Here is a 21,722-nt window from a genome sequence, read left to right on the forward strand (position 1 = left end):
ATGAGCCCACTCCTTGTGACATCACCAAAAGGGCAGGATTTGTGGTGGGGTATGCAAAAGGATGACGTTTGGGACAGGGCTATGCAAACAAGGTGGGGTAAGGGTGTGGCTATGCAAAAGAGGTGAGGCTTAGGTGGGTCAAGATGTCATGCGCAGTGACATCATCCAAGGGGCGGGGTGGGCATGGTTTAGGCATGGATTAGGTGGTGATGTCATCAAAATAGGTGGGGAGTGGGCATGGCTTGGGCATGTCCTTGCTTCTCATTGGCTGAAAACCCGTGGACATGTCACCTGTCGATTTGGCATGTGCTACCCACAGCTTTGTAAAAGGGCCCCTTAGTTTGTTAGCTTCCTTTATTTCTGTTATCATTTCTTTATCTGTCTCTTCATTTTGACCAGGTGGATTGTAGTAAATACCTGTTATTATCCTTTTCTCTTTTTCATATGGAATTTCTATTCACAAGGATTCCAAGGTGTATTTTGTGTCCTACAAAACTTTTAATCAAAATAACAATGACAAGAGCTGGCAATGAGACAGAAGGATTAATTTTTTTGCAGATCAGGACCAAACTTTACAAACTAAACTACATAAAAGGGAATATTCAACATATTCTAACTAGCAAATGTAGACTATACAATAAAAAAGATTAAACCATTGACCACTTCCTTAGTGGATGTATTAAAGCCACCCAGACTGACCACAAAATCATCACAGTAGTGTAGCCACAAAGATGCACTGGAGCGAGTGTGTGCAAAAATATGACTTTTAAATCAACAAATACTGGTATAACCACCATGTAAAAAAAGTATGAGAAAATAAAAAAAGTCAAGATTTTATAGGACTTCAAATTCAAACACAGTGATATTTGGAACATAGCATATTGAATATCACACCATTCAAAAATAATACTGTTGAGTTTATCGATATTATGGTACCAGGAGACACAAGAATTAATGACAAAGAATTGGAAAAATTAACAACATATAGAAACCTGACAATAGGAAAGGCAATCCTCTGGAACAAGCTATGTTGGGTTATCCCTATTGTTGTAGAGAAGCCTTAGGTGGAATTATGCCAAGGCTGACAAATTTCTACAAAACCTTGAAATTTCAGATTTGTCAGCAGCAGACTTGCAAAAAACAGTTTTGTTGGGTTCAAGCTATATTTTGCAAGATACCTGGATAATTCCTAAGCTTCTAAATGAAGCTTGAATTCTTTGTTGATACCAGAAAAATCCATTAATGTACCTTAGTAAAAGGACCCCATAGTGACTGATAGTCCTCTATTTCCCATAATAGCCCAGATCAACTAACAGACATAGAATGAGGAGTCACAAACAAATCCTTACAAACAGAGACATACAAAATATATAAATAATGCAAGTTGAAATAACAAAAATTAAAATAAAGGATATAAAATACCACAGATAAAAACAAAAGTAGAAAGTGTAATTAAATGAGGTGGTCTAGAGGAGATCTGCAAGGATATAGTAGAGAAGTCCCACCTCCAGTGTGGCAACCTTTGTGCAGCCATGGAGGAGAAAGGTCTCCTAAAGGGAGAACATCACTGTGGAGAGGCAGGAAATGATCCTGTAGCCATTACCTGCCCTCCAGGAGATAAAATATCCTCTCGCACCAAGGATGTGTCTCCAGGAAGGAAGGGTTAGGATGGCCATTGTACTTGGAGATTCAACCATTAGGCATGTAAATAGCAGGGTGGCAGGTGGACATGAGGATTACTTGGTCACTTGCCTGCCTGGTGCAAAGTTTCGGACCTCACGTGCAGTGGCGTACCTAGGGTAGTTGACACCCGGGGCCGGTCATTTTTAACACCCCCCCCCCCCCCAAAGCCAGTACTAGGCATACCGATAATACAAAACACTCAGGACCTATAGAGCAATTCTACCATACCTTAAGCAGTAATTTCTACGAGTCACACAAGGAAAAGGAAAGCATCTTAAACACTACAGTGAGCACTAGAACATCAATTCACCTATTGTAAAACGAAAACAGACAGATTAGTACAGATCGTCGATCCTGCACAGTCAATGCCAACCGAAAGCCATGTCTTTTTCACAAACACAGATACACCCTAATCCACTATAGAATAAGTAATCATAAACTTTCTATTTAGACAAAAATTAAACTGAACCCCCGATGCCAGACTCTGCATACAATGCAACACCACAGAAACAGAAAATGTCCCCTAGTACTGTGCAAAATATAAAGACAGCAGATGTAAATTTGAAAAAACTAACAAATACCAATCACCACTTTACAAATTAACAAATAGAAATAAAACAAATACAGAAAATAAAATAATACCATTTTACTGGACTAATACATTTAGCTTCCAGAGGCCAAAATCTCCTTCCTCAGGTCAGTACAGTATAGTGCTGTTACAGTATCTTACCCTGACCTGAGGAAGGGGGTTTTGTTCTCTGAAAGTTAAGTCAAAATGTATTAAAATTAGTCCAATAAAAAGATTACCTTATTTACATGTTCTATTTATAAACAACACAGCTACAATACTATATCCTAAAGCAAAATAATAAAAATATATATTTACAGTTTGTTGTCTCTGGTTTCTGCTTTTCTCATCTTCTTTTCACTGTCTTCCTTCCATTCAGGATCTGTCTTTGCTCTCTCTCTGCCATCCAGTGTCTGCCCTCTCTAATATCCCTTCCATCCACTGTCTGCCCTCTCTCTCCCTTCCACCCACCATCTGCCCTTTCTCTCTGCCCCTTCAATCCGTCTGCCCTCCCTCTTCCATCCATCCAGGGTCTGCCCTCCCTCATGCTCCCCACTTCCATCCAGGGTCTGTTGTCCCCTCTCTCTGCCCCCACTTTTCAGACCCCAGTTCCACCTGCCCCTAGTTCCAGCCCCAGCCCACATCTCCCACCTGCCCCCCTTTTCAGCCCCACTATCCCACCAGTCCCCAGCCCTTTTCTCCCATCAGTCCTGAGCTTCAGCCCCCAGCCACTTCTCCCTGTCCCCTTTTCAGCCCCTAGTTTCAACCACAGGCCTTTTCTCTCCCCAGTCCTGAGCTTCAGCCCCAGCCAGTTCTCCCTGTCCCCTTTAAAGCCCCTGCCCCGTTTCAGCCCACAGTTCCAGCACTAGCCCCCCCTTATCCCAAATACCCTCCTTTTCAGCCCCCAGTTCCAGCCCCCTTCATCCACCACATGCTTTGCATCCCCCCCTTTTCAGCCCCAGACCCATTCTCCCACCTGCCCCAGGCATGGACCCATTCTCCCTCCTGCCCACTTGTCAGACCCCAGTTCCAGCTTCAGACCCCTTCTCCCCTCTGAGCACCCCACCCTCCCCAATCCCCTTCTCCCCTCTGAGCATCCCTCTCAGCTCCCCCACCCCTCCCCAGTTCCCTTCTCCCCTCTGAGAACCCCTCTCAGCTCCCCCCACTCCTCCCCAGTTCCCTTCTCCCCTCTGCGAACCCCTCTGAGCTCCCCCACCCCTCCCCAATTCCCTTCTCCCCTCTGCGAACCCCTCTGAGCTCCCCCACCCCTCCCCAAATTCCCTTCTCCCCTCTGCGAACCCCTCTGAGCTCCCCCACCCCTCCCCAATTCCCTTCTCCCCTCTGGAACCCCTCTCAGCTCCCCCACCCCTCCCCAAATTCCCTTCTCCCCTCTTCGAACCCCTCTGAGCTCCCCCACCCCTCCCCAGTTCCCTTCTCCCTTCTGAGAACCCCTCTCAGCTCCCCCCACCCCTCCCCAATTCCCTTCTCCCCTCTGAGCTCACCCATCTCCTTCTCCCATCTGAGCCCCCCCCCCCTCCGTGGAGAGCGACAGAGCCCTCTTCTCCTGCCACCACCCTGCATTTTTTTTTAATCCATGGCTCAGAAAAGGTATCTTTAAAAGATATCACCAACACAGGGAAGATAGGGCATTCTGCTAGCGAGGTTGCAAAAGAGACCATAGCAGATCAGATGCCTTTAAATAAAAAGCAGGCAGATTTTCAAGATTGCAAATTATCACTGTCAACTGCCGAGCAAGTTGTAAATAGGAGCAACAAACATTATTTGAAATATCTGCATGCAAATGCCAGAAGTCTAAGAAATAAGATGGGAGAGTTAGAATATATTGCACTAAATGTAAAGATAAATTTAATAGGCATTTCTGAGTCTTAGCAGTAATCTTGCAGTACAAAGCCATGCTGTGCAATAACTGTCTGCCCTGTGTGGTAAATGTAGGGCAGATACTGGACATGCCCTCTGCAATTACCACAAAGGCTTTGCTTTTACCACATATTAATTTTTCTTTTAACATGTGGTAAGTGCAAAATTTACTGCAGTTTAATAAAATGGCCCCTTAGACTTATAAGTATTTAACTTCAATATATGGGCCCTAATCCAGCTACCTAAAGGTGCAAACCCTACTCTAAAAGTGTGTATGTCAAATCTAGAGTACCCTGCAAGGAGATGATAATAAAATATTATTTACATATGAGAACTTACAGGTCTTTTTACAAAGGCATGCTGGTGTTTTTAGTGCACGCTAATCATTAGCATGCACTAAATGCTAGCGACGCCCATAGGAATATATGAGCGTCTCTAGCATTTAGCGCACGCATATTTAACGCATGCACTAAAGACACTAATGTGCCTTTGTAAAAGGACCCCTGAATGTCTAACAGGCTTATATTTGAAAGTGATCGTCGGCGATCTTCCGACATAAATCAGGAGATGGCCGGCGATCTCGCAAAAGCGGCGAAATCGGTATAATCGAAAGCTGCTTTTTTGACACCATCGCCTCTTTCCCGTCACCAAGCCGGCGAAAGTTCAAGGGGGCGTGTTGGCGGCAAAGCGAAGGTGGGACATGGACGGGTATGGGCATGGCTACCAGATGACTGGCTTTTGTGGATAATGGGAAAAAAAAGCGGCATTAATCAGTATTTCGCCGCTTTTACTTGGTCCTTTTATTTTCACGACCAAGCCTCAAAAAGGTGCCCGAACTGACCAGATGACCACCGGAGGGAATGGGGGATGACCTCCCCGTACTCCCCCAGTGGTCACCAACCCCCTCCCACACTACAACAATAAAAATAAAAACCTTTTTTGCCAGCCTATATGCCAGCCTCAGATGTCATACCCAGCTCCCTGACAGCAGTATGCTGGTCCCTGGAACAGTTTTTGTTGGTTGCAGTGAACTTCAGGCAGGTGGACCCAGGCCCATCCCCCCCTACCTGTTACACTTGTGGTGATAAGTGTTGAGCCCTCCAACCCCCCCCCAAAACCCACTGTACCCACATGTAGGTGCCCCCTTCACCCCTTAGGGCTATGGTAATGGTGTAGACTTGTGGGCAGTGGGTTTTGGGGGGGATTTGGCGGGCTCAACACACAAGAGCTATGCACCTGGGAGGCATTTGTATATTTTAAAAACATTTTTAGACGTGCTCCCTAGGGTGCCCGGTTGGTGTCCTGGCATGTCAGGGGGACCAGTGCACTCCAAATGCCGGCTCCTCCCATGACCAAATGCCTTGGATGTCGCCGGGTTGGAGATCGCCGGCATTTTTTTTCCATTATCGCTGAAAAACAAAAGCGGCCATCTCAAACCCGGCAAACTCTGGCATTTGGCCAGGCTAAACCGTATTATCGAAAAAAAAAGATGGCCGGCCATCTTTTTCGATAATACGGTTCCGGCCAGCTTTAGCGCCGCCGCCAAAATAGATCGCCGGCAACATTCGATTATGCCCCTCCATGTCACATAGACTCCAATCAAATGAACTAATAAACACATTAAAAAGAACTGGGGATAAGAGCGAACCCTGAGGTACTCTATAGAAGGATTGTTAAGAGGAAGAAACAGTATTTCTCATTTTCACTTTGTATGATCTATTAGCTAAGAACTCATGAAATCAATTTAAGACAGCACCAGAGACCCCTAATTCACTCAACCTTGCTAATAAAAGCTCATGATCCAGAATATCAAATGCAGAAGATAAATCCAATTCTGCTGGAATGGCTTGCTTGTTCCTACTAAAAATTATTTATATCAAAACCCAAAGCTGCCAGCACACACTGTGTGGAGTGCAACAAATCAAAAGGTTCCAGATATGCCCTTAGTTGGTTAGCTGCTGTGGCTTCGAGTAATTTCGAAAAGATTGGGAGGTTAGCTGTAGATCTACAGTTTAAAGGTAAGCGTAGATCTCATTATTTCCTTTAAGAACAGAAGTTAAAGCAATCTCATTAATAGCCTTCAGAAAACAACCCATACATAGTAATCTGCCAAAAATTTAAGAGATCCAGGACACTATCCCCCTGAAGGTCTGTAAAAAAAAACTTTGTACACCGCGTTAAACCATTTCTAGGGGAAATTGCAGTTTAAAAGAATAACATTGACATATACCCCTGGATTCTATATAGCGCGACCTAACGTGCGTGTGCATATCAAGTCATATGGTGGCGGCGGGGGAGGGTTCACGGCGGGAGGGGGTCAGAAAAGACATGGGGGCGGCAACGGCGGTGGGGGGGGCGGTGCCGGGGGGGGATAAAATGTGCCCCTCCCCTCGGGCTTTGGACCCCCCTCCCACGGAAGTCTGGCTACGCCCCTGCCCTGAATATCTTGCAAATCACCTTATTCCAGTTACATCCGTGGGGCCTACACAGTGTCAACATCAGAACATTTGACACGTTCCTTCAGCATCATCTGGGAAATTTTATAAGTGTTGCCTAAAGATAGGTGTGGAAATGTGTTCTAATGGTTTCAAGGTGCCGAAAATGGGCTGAATGTATCTGCGCTCAACTGCAAAAAGGGTATTTCCTTGAGAAAGTGGGTCGGGGGGGGGGGGGGGACGTTCCAGAAAATTGCATGCAGTATTGTAGGATATCGCGGTTGCGTGCCCAACTTGCATGCCAGGATTTATACCTGGTTTGAGTTGGTGAAAGATGGAAACAGAATTCAGCGGCCAGTGCTGACAGAACACTCAGCCTGGAGTGCCATTTATAGGATAATGCTGGGCGCCATCTACTGAATCCGGCCTGTGTGCATCTTGAGACAATGTGCCAAATGGCTTTCTTCTTTATAGCCCTCCTCTCGAGAAACACACTTCCAGCATATTTGCAAATGGACACTTTTTAAAAGTTGATCCTGATTTTTCCTAGAGTTTATGGAGGATGCAGCACATGAGGCAAAATGCTGATTATTGATAGTTTCTTCTACCCCTCCTTTTTTATAACTTTCCTTTTAATATATTTAAGGCAACTGTTAGTTTGTCTGTTGTCTATCTTCACTGTTCGTTTGTTTTTTGACAATGTTTGGATTTGATGTAGTGTCATGTTCCCTTTAATTATGAATTGTAAATCACTTTGATGCAGTTGTTTGAGAAAGGCGATAAATCAAGCAACAACTAAACTAAATTAAGAATTAAGAATTTACTTATTTATTTATTAAGATTTATTTACCACCTTTTTGAAGGAATTCACTCAAGGCGGTGTACAGTAAGAATAGGTCAAACATGAGCAATAGGCAATTTCGGGCTAATGTGGAGTATAAATATCATGAATGATTAAAGAAATAAATCTCCCATTCTTTCCCCTTCCCCAACTCCCCTCCATTCCTTCTTTCTTCACTTTCTCTTCCTTTTGCTGTTCATTTCCCTCTACCGTTTTTCTCTTCCCTCTCCCTTTCCAACATCTCATTTGCTTTCTGTCTTTTAATCCACTCTTCCTCCTTCAGTACAGCCTCTACTGAAGTGTTGCTTCTCACATTCTCTGGTCTATATGAGGCCAGAACAATAGTCTCTTTCCTTCACAACCCAATTGCAGTCTTAGGTGATCCAGAGGGTTCATCTTTGTCTATGCAGTTCCAGTTACTGTCAGCAGATTTTGATGGCTAAAGGCAGTTGGAAGTACTCATCGTTCCACTATCTCCCATACTCTTCATTTATCAGCACTTGAAAAACCCTATCAGATCCAATATTTTGATTGCCAGCTTTTCCTCATGGGCAGGTGCGGTCCGGGGAATCCCATCAATCCTGCTCCACCACCAGCTGGCACATTTATATTACCAGCTTGTTCATCTGCAAGCCACTATAGCTCCATTGCACTGCCATAACAGCTGGTCTCTGCCTTTGACAGTGTTCTTCAATGCAAGGCCCAGAGGCTGATGGCAGCCTCTGGAGACCTCCGGGGCAGCCCTCATCATGCTGGGATTTTCTCTACTCTCTGTCTTTCTATCCAAGCTTGCAACAGAAAGTGGGAAGTGGATGGGGGGAAGACCTACAAGCTTCAGGGACAAGGCATTTCTCAGTGGAAAAAGAGAATTAATTTGAAATGCCCAACTCTTTGAGGATACCCCCAGTGAAAAGCTTGAAGGTAGTCTGGAAGAACTGGACGTGACTGATCAGTACTGTAATGGTCCCGAATGGGAAGATATTTATGAGCTCTCCTTCAGCTTATTTGGATCCAAAATGAACCCGACATAAAAATGAATGAAGACCACTGGCCTATGATATCAATGCCACAGATGGATAGACAGACTGACAGGCAGAAGAGCAAACTGAAAACATGTTTATTTTTATTTTTATAAATCTGATTAGAAAGCTTCTACTCTTGGCATGAAATAAAACAATTTATAAATCTATTTAGAAAAAAATCAATACATTCCTTTGCATACTTAAATTCTGTCTGTGGTACTAAACATTACGATAAATCATATAAATTGGCAGGAAAGGGTTTTATATGAGGTTACATTCCACAGTAAAAAGCACCATTGAGCCCGAGGATGAAATTCATTTAACATTCTTTTTTCTTTTCATTAACCACTTCATTTTCGCTATACATCTGGTCCAGTTCCCCAAGGCCTAAGACTGGTAGAAATGTCAGGTAGCATAAATTGCCTTTTGTATCCACTGTGGATCAGATCTTAAGGATTTTTTACATAGGTATAAAATGAAAAGGATATGCTTCCTGAAATGAATTCTAATTCATGAATTATGTTTCCCTTAAGTTATAGGCAGAGAATGGAAATACTGATTTTCTCTCTATTAGTTGCGTAAGATATGCTTTCTAAAATGAATAAATAAGAATAGTAAACTGTTAGAAAAGAATGATATATACTAAAGCCAAAATTTGATCCTTCTAAATTAATCCTCTTTATACCATAAACATTCAGACGCCCATGCAAAAATCATTAACACTGGTTTCATCTGTTTTTACCATAGGTTTTACTGGCTGAGCAATGCAGAAATAGTTTCAGTGCGGGTGCTTCGTTGCTCTGAAAAAGTCCTTTATATTTAGTTAGTTGCATTTGTATCCCACATTTTCCCACCTTTTTACAGGCTCAATGTGGCTTACATAAAGCTGTAATGGCTATCGCCATTTACGGAATGAGAAATACAAAGTATTATGAGGTTTAGGGTACAAACAGTTCATAACAGGTGTAAGAGATAAGGGAGTAATGCATAATGTTCATTTAGTGACAAAGTAATTGAAGTAAACAAGTATAAAGAGTTCAATGTTATCTTGTTCTGGTGGAGTTTTGAAGTCAGGTCATTTATTAAGGATCATTATGATAAGTCTTTTTGAACAGGTTGGTCTTTAGTAATTTCCAGAAGGCTATCAAGTCGTGCATTGTTTTTATGGCATTTGGAAGTGCATTCCATAGTTGTGTGCTGATGTAGGCGAAGCTAGATGCATATATTGATTTATATTTAAGTCCTTTGCAACTGGGGTAATGGAGGTTCAAGAATGTACGTAATGATCTTTTTGTGTTCCTGGTTGGTAAGTCTGTTAGGTCTGACATATATAACGGGGCTTTGCCATGAATAATTTTATGAACCAGGTTACAGACTTTGAACATAATTCGTTCTTTTAGTGGAAGCCAGTGCGGATTTTCTCTAAGGGGTTTGGTGCTTTCATATTTCGCTTTTCCAAATATGAGTCTGGCTGCAGTGTTTTGGGCAGTTTGGAGTTTCTTAATGACTTGTACTTTGCATCCAGCGTAGATGGAATTGCAGTAAAGAGTCATTGATTTGATATACTGCCTTTTTGTGGGTACAACCAAAGCGGTTTACATATATTATAAGCAGGTACTTTTTCTGTCCCTAGTGAGATCACAATTTAAGCTTTTGTCTGGGGCAATGGAGGGTTAAGCGACTGTCCCAGAGTCACAAGGAGCTGCAGTAGGAATTGAACCCAGTTACCCAGGTTCTCAGCCCGCTGCACTAACCATTGGGCTACTTCTCCAAACGTTTGCAGATGACAGCAATGGAGGCAAGAGCGAGTGGGCATTGCTCCGCCCCATTTAAATTATGGGGTTGGAGGGGTCTAGGTGAGGGTTTGTAGGGTGGATTGCAGGGTCCTACTAAAGTATCAGGGAATTTTGTTTTGGAAGAGGGGAGAGGGAAGGGCTCCACTAGATAACCAAAGAATTTGGGGGGTGGAAGGGAAGGAAGGTTCCACTAGATAACCAGAGAATTTGGGGGGGGGGGGGGGGGGGGGGGGGAGGGGACCCACTAAACACCAGGGATATTTTCCAAGGTTTGGGATAGCAGGGGGTCATTCATGTGAGGAGGATGGGTGCCACTAGATACAAGGGATATGTTTCCATGGGGGTTGGGAAGATGTGGATTTATTTCATGCCAACTGGAGAAGCTTTCTAATCAGATTTATGAAAATAAAAATACACTTATGTTTTCAGTTTGCTCTTCTGCCTGTCAGTCCATCCATCCATAGGCCAGTGGTCTTCATTCAATTTTATAAGTCAGGGCCATTTTGGATCCAAATAAATGGAAGGAGAACTGCCAAATATCTTCCCATTCAGGGCCGCGACAGTGCTGACCAGCATGTGTCAACACCATCTATCTCTTCCAGACGACCTTCAAGGTTTTCATTGGGGGATCCTCAAAGAGCTGGACATTTTCAAATTAATTTTCTTCTTCTATTGAGACGTGCTTTATCCTTCAGGCATGTGGATCTTCCCTCGTCTACTTCCCCCCCTTTCTCATGCAAGCTTGGGTAGAAAGACAGAGAGTAGAGAAATATCCCAGAATGATAGGGGCTGCTCCATTGAAGAACACTGTCATAGTCATATACAGAGACCAGCTGTATTAGCAGTGCAGAGGCTGTTTGCTAGGGCATCGGGTGAAGGGCTGATGCAAAATGCTGCAGTATGGTTGTGCCTTTTTAAAAAAATGTCACCCTTCCTGTTAGTGCCTGAGCCAATCACCACTCATACACTGACAGGAAAGGTGACATTTAGCAATGAACTGTGGATTATTTCCATGATTTTAGCATAGCAGTAATTTGCATGCTCATTGATTCTAGCATGCTGTGGCATTTTTGTAGCTCTAATTTCACAGTAGAGTGCAGGCTCTTCCATGGGGCTTTCTGTATGTGATCTCAGTATGTATTGTAAAAAGATAAAAATAGAGGTTCTAACCTATGAGGTTTTAATATCCTAATGTGTATGTCTTCTTCCAAGATTCATTCTGTCTTTAAATTATAGTGAAATTTGAACAACGAAGAAAGCTAACATTTTGACCTAGATAAATGGCTACAAATGGCTAAACATATATGGCTGGCAGATGAGATAGATCCTTGGCAGGCTGGATAGGAGTAATTGGCAAGACTAGAAGTGCCAATTGGTCTTTTTCTGCCTTAACCTATAACACATTTAGGCTATTATGAGTTATTTTAGGATGACTGTCTTCCTAGTGTAAGATTCAGGGTAGCTTACCCTGTGGCTGTATGCTCTGGCAAGCTCGTCCCTTGTGTTTAGAATGTTCTGAGAGCACTTTAAACTGTTTTTCATATTCCTTACACTGCTTAATTTATATAAGAACATATGCATTGCCATACTGCTAAAGACTGAAGGTCCATCAAGCCTAATATCCTGTTTCCAACCATGGCCAATCCAAGTCACAACTATCTGGCAAAGTCCCAAAACAGTGCAATACATTTTATGCTGCTTATCTAAGAAATAAGCAGTGGATTTCCCAAGCCCATCTTAATAATGGTTTATAGACTTTTCTTTTATGAAGATATCCAAACCTTTTTAAAACCTCGCTAAGCTAACTGTTTTTACCACATTCTTTGGCAATTAATTCCAGAGCTTAATTACACATTGAACGAAAAAATATTTTCTCCAATTTGTTTTAAATTTACTACTTTGTAGCTTCATTGCGTGCCCCCTAGTCCTAATATTTTTGGAAAGAATAAACAAGTGATGCACGTCTACCCGTTCCATTCCACTCATTATTTTATATAACTCTATTATATCTCCCCTCAGCCGTCTTTTCTCCAAGCTAAAGAGCCCTAGTCGCTTTAGCCTTTCCTCATAGGGAAGTTGTCCCATCCCCTTTATCATATTTGTCACCTTTCTATGTACCTTTTGTAATTCCACCATAACTTTTTTGAGATGCAGTGACCAGAATTGCAGACAGTATTCGAGGTGCGGCTGCACTATAAAGCGATACAAATGCATTATAACATCCTCATTTCTGTTTTCCATTCCTTTCCTAATTATACCTAATATTTTATTTGTTTTATTCACCGCTGCTGCACAATGAGCAGAGGGTTTCAATGTATCATCAACGATGACATCTAGATCCTTTTCCTGGTTGGTGACTCCTAATTTGGAACCTTGCATCATGTAGCTATAGTTCTGGTTTCTCTTTCTCAAATGCTTCAGAAGGGGGCAGACCAGTAGCAGCAGAGTGTGTAGCAGTGTGGGCATTATGGAAGGTCCCGCAGCTTCTCTCTGCTTTATTGCTGCTGCTACACATGAAGAAGAAAGGATCGATTCTGGATCGGGGGAGGAAAGTGCAGATGCTAGTTTGAGGAGGGAGGGTGGATATGCTTGCTCAAAGAGGGGGAGGGGGCAGGTTCCAGATATGAGCCAGGCAGTAGATAATAGAAGATAGATGATGAAATAGGATGGGGAAGGAAGATGCTGGCTTATAAAGAGAGAAAGGAGATATTGGCTAGGCTGAAAGTAGGAATTGTGGATGCAGTGGGGTGGGGTGGGATGGGTGGTGGGAAGGGAATAGGGGCATGGATTGGGTTGCTGGACCTGTGTACAGTAGAAAGACAGAGGGGAGATGCCGAACTTATTGTAGAAAGTTGAAAGACAGAGGAAAGATGATGGGAGGGTGGAGAGGAAGACAAAGCCAAGATGCTGAACATGGGAAGAGGGAGTATGGAGACAAGAGGAAGAGGCTGGATAGAGTGGTGGAGAGAGGGAAAGAGGGAAGATGCTGGATAAAAGATAAGGAAGACAGAGAGGAGAGTCTGGATCAAGGAAGAAAGGAATATGCTTGCTTAGGGAGAGAAGGGTAGATGGTAAACATGGGAGTAGGGTGACAGAAGGGAGATGCTGAATTGGGATGGGGAAAAGAGGGGGTACTGGAACAGGATGGGAAAGATGCTGGCATAGAGGGGGAGGGAGGAGATGCTGGATTGGGTAACAAGTAAAAAGGACATGCTGATAATGGGGGGACAGTGTAGTCAGAAAGCAAAGGGGACATGCTGGACAATTGGAGAGGAATAGGAACAGCGAGGGGTTGGACATTGGGGGAATAATGAGAAAGGGGAGATGCTGACAGAGAGAAGCTGGACACGGGGGGTGTAAATTAGGGTGATGGAGAAATGCTGGATGGAGTTGGAAAGAGAGAGTTGAGATGCTGAATGGAAGGGGAGAGGAGATGTTGAACAGAGGAGGGAAATGTTGGATGGAGGTGGAAATAGAAAGTTGAGATACTTGATGGAAGGAGGAGAGGAGATGCTGGGCAGAGGAGGGGAAAGAAAAAAGGGGTACTGTTCAGAGGGGAAGAGAGAGAAAGAGGAAATATTGGATAGAGGGAAGGAGAGAGAAGAACTAGGAGGAGGGGAGAGAGGGGAATGCTAGCATGAAAAGTGAGGGATCATAGGATGAGGAATAGGAGGGCTAAGGTGAGGGAGATGGTAAGCTGTAGGTAGATGTAGTAAAGACAGGAAGACTGAAGACGATAGTTTGAATGAAGGAAATCAAATAGCAGAAAAATAAATGGAAAAAAACTGAAAGGAAAAGATCGAAATCAGAAATAGATGTAGGAAAGGAAGTGAAAAAGACAGAAAGGGAGGGAAGACATGACAGATGGACTGGAAACCCTTGAAAGAGTTAAGACAGAGGAAAGCAAACTGTGAAAATTACGAATAAAATGGCCAGACAACAAAGGTAGAATAAAGCATTTTATTTTTTTTAATTTAGCAAATGAAAACTGTCAATTTAAAGTAAGAATTTATTTCTGCTTTCTTTATATTTTGAGATTTGAATAATATTTTTGTATGGTGAGTTGTATGGGAAAAGGTCCTTGATCTACTGTTGGAGACTGTGGAGTGTGTGTGTGTGTGTGTGTGTTGTGTGTGTGTTGTGTGTGTGTGTGTGTGTGTTACAAACCTGGAGGTTCAGGGTTTATACCGAGATTCTCAGAGCTGCCAAGTTACCCACTTCCAACAGGGAGAGTTTAGACCATATCTGGCTTCTGACAACCCTGTACTGATGCATTATGGGACATACAAAGAAAAGCTACGAGAATGGTATGGGATTTGCGTTATAAGATGTATGAGGAGAGACTTGCTGAACTAAACATGTATACTCTGGAGGAAAGGAGAAACAGGGGTGATATGATGCAGACGTTCAAATATTTGAAAGGTATTAATCCGCAAACGAACCTTTTCCGGAGATGGGAAGGTGGTAGAACGAGAGGACATGAAATGAGATTGAAGGAGGCCAGACTCAAGAAAAATGTTAGGAAGTATTTTTTCACGGAGAGAGTAGTGGATGCTTGGAATGCTCTCCCGTGCGAGGTGGTGGAAATGAAAATGGTAACGGAATTCAAACATGCGTGGGTAAGCATAAAGAATCCTGTGCAGAAGGAATGGATCCTCAGGAGCTTAGTCAAGATTGGGAGGCGGGGCTGGTGGTTGGGAGGCGTGGATAGTGCTGGGCAGACTTATACAATCTGTGCCAGAGCCGGTGGTGGGAAGCGGGACTGGTGGTTGGGAGGCAGGGATAGTGCTGGGCAGACTTATACGGTCTGTGCCAGAGCCAGTGGTGGGAGGCGGGGCTGGTGGTTGGGAGGCGGGGATAGTGCTGGGCAGACTTATACGGTCTGTGCCCTGAAGAACACAGGTACAAATCAAAGTAGGGTATACACAAAAAGTAGCACATATGAGTTACCTTGTTGGGCAGACTGGATGGACCGTGCAGGTCTTTTTCTGCCGTCATCTACTATGTTACTATGTTACTATCCAGCTTATAGAGAAAAGAGAAAAACGCCTATATTTCGACCCAAATCGGGAGATGGGCATTTTTCTCGCAAAGGCGCCCAAATCGGTATAATCGACAGCCGATTTTGGGCGTTTCCAACTGCACTCCATTGCGGAATCGAATAAAGTTGATGGGGGCATGTCGGAGGCGTGGTGGAGGCGGGACTGGGGCGTGGTTATCAGCCGAGGAGAGATGGGCGTCTTTAGCTGATAATCGAAAAAAAGGCGTTTTTACTGCGATTTTGGGTCACTTTTTTTGGACCCTTTTTTTTCATGAACAAGTCCCAAAAAAGTGCTCCAACTGCCCAGATGACCACTGGAGGGAATCGAGGATGACCTCCCCGGACTCCCCCAGTGGTCAATAACCCCCTCCCACCAAAAAAAACCCAATTTAAAAACTTTTTTTCCAGCCTCTATGCCAGCCTCAAATGCCGTACCCACCTCCATGACAGCAGAATATGTTCGATCCTGTCACAGCCTTTCCCTGGGTCAGATGTGGCTCTCGGGTGCACTACAGGGTCACATCAGCATTGCATTGTGGTGGGTGTAGGGTATTGGGCTCCGTGATTTCATTAGTTTGTGTTACAGTCTCACGATGTTGGTAGTTGGTAGGCTCTTCTCCCATGGTGCCTTTCCCCCTGCCTACTGGGTCAGAGTGTGTCCAGTTTTGTTTCCGATAGTCCATGAGGTAGTGGCAATTTTTGTAAGCCAGTTTTAGATCCCTTCCATGTGTTAGCCACATTAGAGAACTTAGTTCTTACCTTGAATGTGGCTGAAAGAGGGCATTGTACAGCATTCTGCCAGCTCTGACCTACTGCTAATCTCACTACCAGGGAGACTCGTTGCCAGTGGGGCACAACCTCTGATCTCCAGTTAACTGTGAGTAAGCGTGCTTATTCCAATAAAGGATGTTTTCGGAGAGATTAGTCTTCAGGTGTAAACTGGTGTGCCAATGTTATACAGCAGTAACAAGTCCTAGAGGCCTGCATGTATGCAGGTCCCTGGAGCACTTTTAGTGGGTACCGCAGTGCACTTCAGCCAGGTGGACCCAGGTCCATCCCCCCCTACCTGTAACACTTGCGCTGGTAAATGGGAGGCCTCCAAAACCCACTGTACCCACATGTAGGTGCCCCCTTCACCCCTAAGAGCTATGGTAGTGTTGTACATTTGTGGGTAGTGGGTTTTGGGGGAGGGGGTTAGGAGCTCAGCAACCGTGGTAAGGGAGCTATGCATGTGGGAGCTTTTTCTGAAGTCCACTGCACTGACCTAGGGTGCCCAGTTGGTGTCCTGGCATATCAGGGGGGCCAGTGTACTACCAATCCTGGCCCCTCCCACAACCAAATGGCTCGGATTAGGACGTTTTTGAGCTGGGCGTTTTTAGTTTCCATTATCGCTAAAAAAAAACAAACGCCCAGCTCAAAAACGTCCATTTTTTTGAAAATACGGTTCGGCCCGCCCCTTCACGGACCCGTTCTCGGAGATAAACGCCCATGGAGATAGGTGTTTCCGTTCGATTATGCCCCTCCACGTATTTCAATGGATAAAATCAGGGACTATAAATCTCACACTGATTTGAGGTGAAAGTTCAAAACCAGGATTGGATAAAAAAGTCTCCTTCCTAGAACTAGGTAACTTGGCACGTCTGGTTTCTAGTCTATTTGGTATAGAATCAAATCCAGCTTTGATTTCTGTAACAGTAAGGGAACATATACAGAATATGGCTGTATGTTTTTTTTCCCCTCCTGTTTTTAATAATGCACCACAGTGGCGTAGCCACAGGTGGGCTTGGGTGGGACGGGGCCCACCCATTTTTGGCTCAGGCCCACCCAACAGTAGCACATGTTTAGTGGTAACTGGTGGGAATCCCAAGCTCCACCAGCTGAAGATTTCCCCTGATGGTAACGAAAACGCTACTCTCCACGACACCGGCACCTGCGCATGCTCAGTTTTCAGTGCATGCCTGCTGCCAAGGTGGAAAGAAGCATTTTCCCACCAGCTGAGCTAATTTGTTTTTTTGGGAGGGGGGGAGAACACTAGGTGCCTGCCCAATTCTTGCCTAGGCCCACCCAAAATCTGTTGTCTGGCTACGCCCCTGATGCACCAGCTGTTATCTAGCTGGTGACTGACCGCCTTCTTTTCTGTCAGTCCATAAGAGTGAATGGTTGTTTTTGTTGGTGGGAGTGGGGCTCAAGATTGCTTTCCCTGGGCCATGTTTTGTCTTTCAGCAGCCCTGGAGGAGAACATAACTAGAAGCTACCCAGGAGCAACCCCAGTAGAAATCTATCTCGGTGGAGATACTATGCAAAGTCATTTTTCCCAGGCTCCGCAAACAGTATGTAATGGCTCCCAGGAAGGTATCAGAGGTGGAGTTCCAGGGGACATTCACATGGGTGGAGCATAGGAGGGGCATGGGCGGAGCTGCCACTTACATGAGCAATTTACAGAACACTGTAAGTTATATGTGCCTTGCTGCATTTAGGCATGCACAATTAGATGTTGTGTATGATAGGTGTAGCTTCATGCACCTAAATTTTAGGCACTCCGATACTGAGTCGCACTAGTATCTATAGAGGAATCCAGGTGCCTAGAGTAGCCTAGAGTAGGCTGTCACCATCCTGCATTGAGGTGCTTAAAAGGAGGATCCCACTTATAGTATTATCCTCTATGTCTCCATTATTATCCTTCTGTAAACAGTGTCAGCAGGTCTTCCTTCCACTCTTCGGCCTAGGTCAACCCTGCTTAGCAGATATGCTTCAACGCCAGCTTCTATCTCTTTAGACACCGGTCAACATCTGTTTGCCTTTCTCCCACAGCCAGGACCTTCTGGATTCACTGTTCCTTTGACTTGTACTTCAGTGAACACCCAATAAACTGACAGGGACTCCAACATTCTTATAATAAAGGTTTCTCATGTATTTACACCAGTTCATTTGTAGCAACTTTAACAGCACAGCATACTGCATTATCTCAGGTTCCTTGACATTTGTTCCCATTCACAATGTCACACAGGGTTATATGCACTAGCTTGCTGCTTATAGTTCAGTCCTTTAACATCACTTTCTCTTTTCAGGTAGCCACTAATTATCTTGTTAATCACCAGTTTCTTACAACACACAGTATTTAACTTTCCATATTCTTAACCTTTTGAGATACCTGCTGCCACAGGTTTCTTCCCAGCTGCATCAATTCTGTCTTTCGAATTCTAGACAGTTTAGGAAATACAGCAGCCAGGAAACCTCTCACCTTGGTACCAGCAGTTTGCGTGAATGCAGCCACCTCCATACTCTCCTCCCCACCCTCCTCTATAGCCTCCTTTTTATCCCATTCCATTTCTTCTTCCTCCTCCCAGGGTTCCTCCAGCTGCCCCTCATCTCCCTGATTAGAAGCCATCTCCCAATCCTGCCCCTCGCCCTTCACTTCCAGGTGCATTGTGGGCCTGGTGGTCCCTGGGCTTATTCCTTATTCCAATAAATCTCTTGGCCATCGGAGGGCACACTCCTCCTCTATAAGAGATTTGTGAATACCTCTTTATCTCCCTCCGGGACTGCTCTCGCTTTCCTTGAGGCCGTCTACTCAGTAACCTTTCACAACAGTTAAAGAATGACTGGTCCTTGCAGTCATTTGAAGTAGGTTTTGGTAGTAAAGTTTAATGCTCCATTTATAATGAATGAAGTTTATGTTCAGTAGATGATTATGTATGTATGTATATCCTGTAAGCCACCACGAATTTTAGATTGTGCAGAATAGATATTGTATAAATAAATAAAATAACATTTCAGTGGTACTCCTTGGATAGTGCCACTAAGAATCAAGGGATGGCCCAGTTCAGTGACACTTCTCCAGATAGCAGATGCTGCTACCCAGATCAATGTGTTTGAATATCAGATCTACTATTTTGAAATTATTTTGCCACAGGTACCGAATATTTTAAAAATCATTTGAAAATGGGGGTCAAACTCTTCAGTAAAAAGTATTTAATTACAATTGAGGAAATTTAAAATAAGGAAAAATGTTTATGTTATTTTCTTTGTCCTCTTTTTAGGTCATGGAACAAAAGGAGTTTTTGAACTTCTTTCTGGATGGCGCAGAACAAGAGAAAACTTGCCTTTCAAAGACAGAGTAGCAGATGCGTATTCTGATGTAATGGTGGCATACACGATGACAAGTTCAGTCTACATCATCACATTCGGCATGGGTGCCAGCCCTTTTACAAACCTCGAGGCTGTGAAAATATTTTGTCAGAACATGTGTGTTACTATCCTATTGAACTACTTCTATGTGTTCTCGTTCTATGGTTCTTGTCTTGTCTTTGCAGGCCAATTGGAGCAGAACCGATACCACAGCATCTTTTGTTGTAAAATTCCCTCAGAGGAGTATCTTGATAGACAGCCCATTTGGTTCCAAACAATGATGAATGATGGACATCATCATTCTTCACACCATGAGCCTGATCCATATCAGAATCATTTTATTCAACATTTTTTGAGAGAGCACTACAATGAGTGGATTACCAATACCTATGTTAAGCCCTTTGTTGTGATATTGTATCTTATTTATGCATCATTTTCTTTCATGGGCTGCCTACAGATCACCGGAGGCTCAAGTATCATCAATCTTCTAGCCACTAAGTCTCCAAGTGTTTCCTATGCATTCATTCAGCAAAAATATTTTAGTAACTACAGTCCAGTGATTGGATTTTATATCTACGAACCTCTGGAATATTGGAATACAACTGTGCATGAAGACTTGAAAACTATAAGCCATGGATTCACCACAGAATCTTGGATCGAACAATACTATCAGTATTTGAAAGATGGAAACGTCAGTGCCACAAACAAAACCGATTTTATAAATATCCTTCAGAACTCCTTTTTAACAAAACCTGAATTTGAGCACTTCAAAAATGACATAATTATCTCCAAGTCAGGGGATGAAATTAATGTTATTGCTTCTCGCATGTTTCTGGTAGCCAGAACTAGTGAAAACACGCAGCAGGAAGTAGTTGAGTTATTAGAAAAGTTAAGACCACTTTCACTAATCCAAAGTGTTAAGTTTATCGTATTCAATCCAACATTTGTTTTCATGGACCATTATGGCTTGACAGTTACCATGCCTGTTTTAATATCTGGTTTTAGTGTCTTGCTAATGTTAATACTGACATTTTTCTTGGTCATTCATCCTTTGGGCAATTTCTGGTTAATCATCACAGTCACCTCAATAGAATTGGGTGTTCTTGGCTTGATGACATTATGGAAAGTAGACATGGACTGTGTTTCAATCATGTGCCTTATTTACACTTTGAATTTTGCCATAGACCACTGTGCACCTCTGTTATACACTTTTGTACTAGCAAATGAGCACACACGGACTCTTTGCATACAAGCATCACTCAAGGAGCATGGGGCAGTCATCTTTCAAAATGTGACTTGTTTTCTTCTTGGGTTGGTTCCTCTTCTTTTTGTGCCTTCGAACTTGACCTACACACTGTTTAAATGCTTGCTGCTGACTGGCAGCTGCACCCTTCTGCACTGTTTTGTTATTTTACCTGTGTTTTTAACTTTTTTCCCACCATCAAAGAAACACCAGAAGAAAAAGAAACGAGCAAAAAGGAAGGAGAGAGAAGAGATAGAATGCATAGAACTTCAGGAAAATCCAGACCATGTAACAGCGGTTTGAGAGTTTTTCATGAATGTTCTTCTTAACAGCTAGGGATACAGAAAAATCACTGGAGATGCCAGCTACCTGTGCTGGCCATGTGTAGCTGGGCAAGGACAATTACAAAGTGGCAGCCAAGATGGATTGAGGTGGACATTTACTTTGAAATGAAAAGGAAAGTGTGTGTCCCAATAATTCTCATTCTCTGCTAAGGAACTTTAGTTAATTGGCCAAGCGTTCTTGAAATTCAAATTAAGAAGTTCATGAATACATTGGGAATCATATCAAATCTTGAGAATTGAGTCAAAATGGTAAAAAAAGAAAAGTTCTTGCAGTTCTTATAAGGCATATTAAGTCAACCATGCCAAGACTTTTAAACTCAGGCAAAGCTAAAATAAGTCAAAATGTATACATAGAATAGTTATTATAGAGGGTGACAAAACGAACACATACAGTACATCTTCGATGCACTAATGAAAATGTCATTAATTTAAATAGCAAGGACCACTATCATGACCACAATCTATTTTTATTACATAAAGGGAAGGGATAAGCTAAAAAAAAAAAAAAAGGTCACCGTACAAGCCAAAAATAAACAAAAGCCATTTCCACCAGGAATAGGGCTGCTTTCTCCAGTGTGCTTAGAATTTGCATAGGTGAACAGGGACTTTTCATTAAAATTGTCTTTTCACTGAAATACTTTGGTTTCCCGCACTGAAATCCAATCTTAGTGGCATTACTAGCGTTGATTTTGCAACATGTATTGAGTATGGGTTTTACTCATAAAAAGATATGATCCAAACTA

General features: G+C 43.3%; 1 protein-coding gene across 2 annotated transcripts in view; it reads left to right on the top strand.

Moving 5' to 3' along the window:
• PTCHD4 (patched domain containing 4) overlaps positions 1–21,426 on the top strand; it is a 77,341-nt gene extending 55,915 nt beyond the window's left edge. For both annotated transcript variants that reach the window (XM_030195582.1, XM_030195583.1), the window contains exon 3: positions 19,305–21,426. In XM_030195582.1, the coding sequence (XP_030051442.1) occupies positions 19,305–20,938 (1,634 nt within the window). In that variant the 3' untranslated portion in view covers positions 20,939–21,426. The remainder of the gene's footprint in view (positions 1–19,304) is intronic.
• The last annotated feature ends 296 nt before the right edge of the window (positions 21,427–21,722 follow it).

Source organism: Microcaecilia unicolor, chromosome 3 (genome assembly GCF_901765095.1).
Source record: "Microcaecilia unicolor chromosome 3, aMicUni1.1, whole genome shotgun sequence".
Classification (NCBI taxonomy): domain Eukaryota; kingdom Metazoa; phylum Chordata; class Amphibia; order Gymnophiona; family Siphonopidae; genus Microcaecilia; species Microcaecilia unicolor.